Here is a 2959-nt window from a genome sequence, read left to right on the forward strand (position 1 = left end):
CTAACCCAATGAGGTCAAACAATATATCAAAACTATTGGACATTCCACCAATACTAAAGCTATTAAAATTTGCACTGTATGTTCTCTTTAATATATTTATGTAATACTAGGCTGATGTACTGCCTCAATGTTTGTTGCCCCCTAGCGGTCATTATGTCACACTCTATGCTGTTTTTATAATATTATGTATTTTGTGTCTCAATCAAGATTATAAACAAACAGAAAAAGACAGACGCATCCAGGAAGGCTTGCCATGTGCATGCTGGAGGAGAGAGAGGGTGGAGGGGTGAGTGAAAGGGTTTTAAGGCACTCCCCCTGCTGGCAGCCCCATGCATAGCATCATAAAACAACATGGAACTATAATATACAAATACATGGAAACGGAAATGAAAAATACTTCTACAAATAGATGTGCTGTGATTGGTCTTAAAGTGTATTACAATAACATGATTGAATATATATATATATATATATATATATATATAAAATTGATATCCTGTTTACTTATTATCATGCACAGTGTTGTAATATAATAAAATTTGTAATTTGTTATAAAATAAATGTCTTTTTAATTATTAATATTTGTCAGTCTGTTTCATTTGATTAGGTTTTGATCTGGATTGGGTTTGTTTGGAGAGCTCCATTTTCAATGACAGTCCTATGCTGCTATCTAGTGGAGGGTTAGGTTTTGTGGGTTCAGGATGAAAGTAGGATGAAACCCACTTGCACATTTCAGCAAACAAAATAAACTAAAAGTGGTAGGGGGACAATGTTGGCACAGAGAATATGTGGAAGGGGCCTCACATACCCTCCAAGTTTGGTCAGTGTGGCTCCTTCCTTTGACACAGCTGCCATTGACCTCCATTCATTTGAGGAATTGCTCACTCAAAAAAACTCCAAAAATATAAGTGCTCTTTTCACCAAACTTGGTTTTCTATGCTCCGTCCACCCCTGTGCCCTGCCCACCACATCTGGTGGACCGAGCTAAAGACTCCCATTCATTTTTCTCTCTAGTCAATCTGGCTGAGAATATAGAGCTGGGTTTTAACCCTCAGTGGCCTCTTACTTCAACTTAGCCAGATTTTATTCCATTTTTATGTTTATTTTTAACTGTTTTGGAAATAAATCACACTTTACTTTTAAAATGCCATCTCTTAGCCTCTGTTGGATGAAGGATTTGCTGCTCTGAAGACTGGACTTTAGTTTTAAGCATCTACTCTTTTAACCATGTTTTATTTGATTTGATTTTTATTCAAACTCAATTTTTAAGACAGAAATCACAGCACAGATTCAAATCTCATCTCTGAGCTTCTGCTATGTGCCAAAAATGTGTGTAAATGCCATTCTGAACATCAGAAATGGCCTTTAAAATGTCTGTCAGCATTTCCCAGAATGCATTGCATAGTGGGGCTTCAAATTGTAGCTTGTAGTTCAACTGTTTTTGCTGCAAACCTTAACAAACCATATACTGTTGTGATCAAAATGAGCTCAGCTGTTGAACTGGATTACTTAGAATTAACTTGGAAACATGAAGAAAATTGGCACCATGACTCAGAATGGGGTGCATTTTGTTGAACTGCTGCCTGCTGATCATAGATGACACATCCCATGGTGGCAGCTTTGGGTAAGTTAATGTGGTCATGTACCCTTTTTGGATCACATAATACTGATCATTCTAGAGGTCTTGCGGTGTATGATGGCACTAGAATGACTTTAATCATACTGGGGTGATGAATCCCAGCAGGTACCTAGAGACCTGGAAGGCAGCAGCTTGCTGCAGCTGGTCCAGGTTCTCCTTCCTTGGGAGGATGGCTGGGTGGTAACACTTTGCTATGGCTGCTTTTGTTAATTCGTCTTGGTGGCACTGTAGCATGGGGAGCTGTAACAACATGAGTTCTGCTGGTGCACAGTTCATGTTGGCTAGCTTGGTGGCAAAGGTGAGTCAGTGCCCCAAGCAGACCGTCAGCACTCAACCCAGACCAGACCAAAAGAGAATCAACGGAGAACGCTTCTGCTTCCTGGGCATGCCAGTTCCACCTTGCGGTGTTAACGGATGGCGTGTTTTTGAAACCAGGGGCGCGGTAYGTATCAGCCTTCCCAGGTTCCGCCTATAGGAACAGCACGTGGGAAAGGTGACTCTAGGACTCAAGAGTCTTAAATGCAGTCCAGTCTTCTAAGAGGAATAGCCTCACACACCCACAAACATGCATGCCAACTGGTATTCTGTCTTCAATCTTACAGTTCCACTCCCAACTGCAAAAGGAATGAATGTTAATTTCAGAAAATCTTCAGCTTAAAGGTCTGCTAACCAGCCTTACCCTCCTAAGAGCTGAGCTCTTGTAGTATTAAATCCTTTGATTTTTGCAATCATTAGGTTCCAATCAGCCCAAATGTAAAATTTGTTTTACATGATGTAGTTGAGAAATTATGTCCACATATGAGGACACTCAATTTAAATTGCAGAAAACATTCTCTCAATTAATGAAATCCAAAACATTTTAGTATCTGTTCAMATTAGCATTATTTCTTAGTTCAGAAACAAAATGATACAGTAGTTGTGACTTTCAGCAATGTGGCCCATTCAAAGTACTACTAATGGGTATGGGAAGACATCGGTCCCTAAAGTTAAATCCCTCAAAGTAAATTGCATTGCTGCTGTTCTTAACAGTTGATTTCAATTTCTGAATGTTATGACACTTGAAACTTTTAATTCAGTCTTGATCTACTTCAAACTATTTTCCTCTTATGGATTATAATTGCTTATCTGTAAACAACCTTTTAACGATTGCAATCTGCCTGTAAGCAGAGCACCTTGCAAATAAAACTGCACTCAATTTGTTCTGATGTRCTTTTTGGGATTTTAGTTTTTTGTTGGGTTTATTTCTCTAGTGAGTCTCCATGTTGTCCTGTCCTCCCCTTGATTGTTCCCAGGTGTCTCATTCCCTGATTATCCTCCCTC

At 39.2% G+C, this 2959-nt stretch overlaps 1 protein-coding gene across 1 annotated transcript in view; it reads left to right on the plus strand.

Annotated features, from left to right (window-relative positions):
* Window positions 1-1889: 1889 nt before the first annotated feature.
* LOC103474716 (tumor necrosis factor receptor superfamily member 19-like) overlaps window positions 1890-2959 on the plus strand; it is a 16400-nt gene continuing 15330 nt past the window's right edge. Inside the window, exon 1 of the mRNA XM_008425871.2 lies at window positions 1890-2081. Within this exon, the coding sequence (XP_008424093.2) occupies window positions 1890-2081 (192 nt within the window). The remainder of the gene's footprint in view (window positions 2082-2959) is intronic.

The sequence above is a fragment of the Poecilia reticulata genome, linkage group LG13 (genome assembly GCF_000633615.1).
Source record: "Poecilia reticulata strain Guanapo linkage group LG13, Guppy_female_1.0+MT, whole genome shotgun sequence".
Taxonomy (NCBI): domain Eukaryota; kingdom Metazoa; phylum Chordata; class Actinopteri; order Cyprinodontiformes; family Poeciliidae; genus Poecilia; species Poecilia reticulata.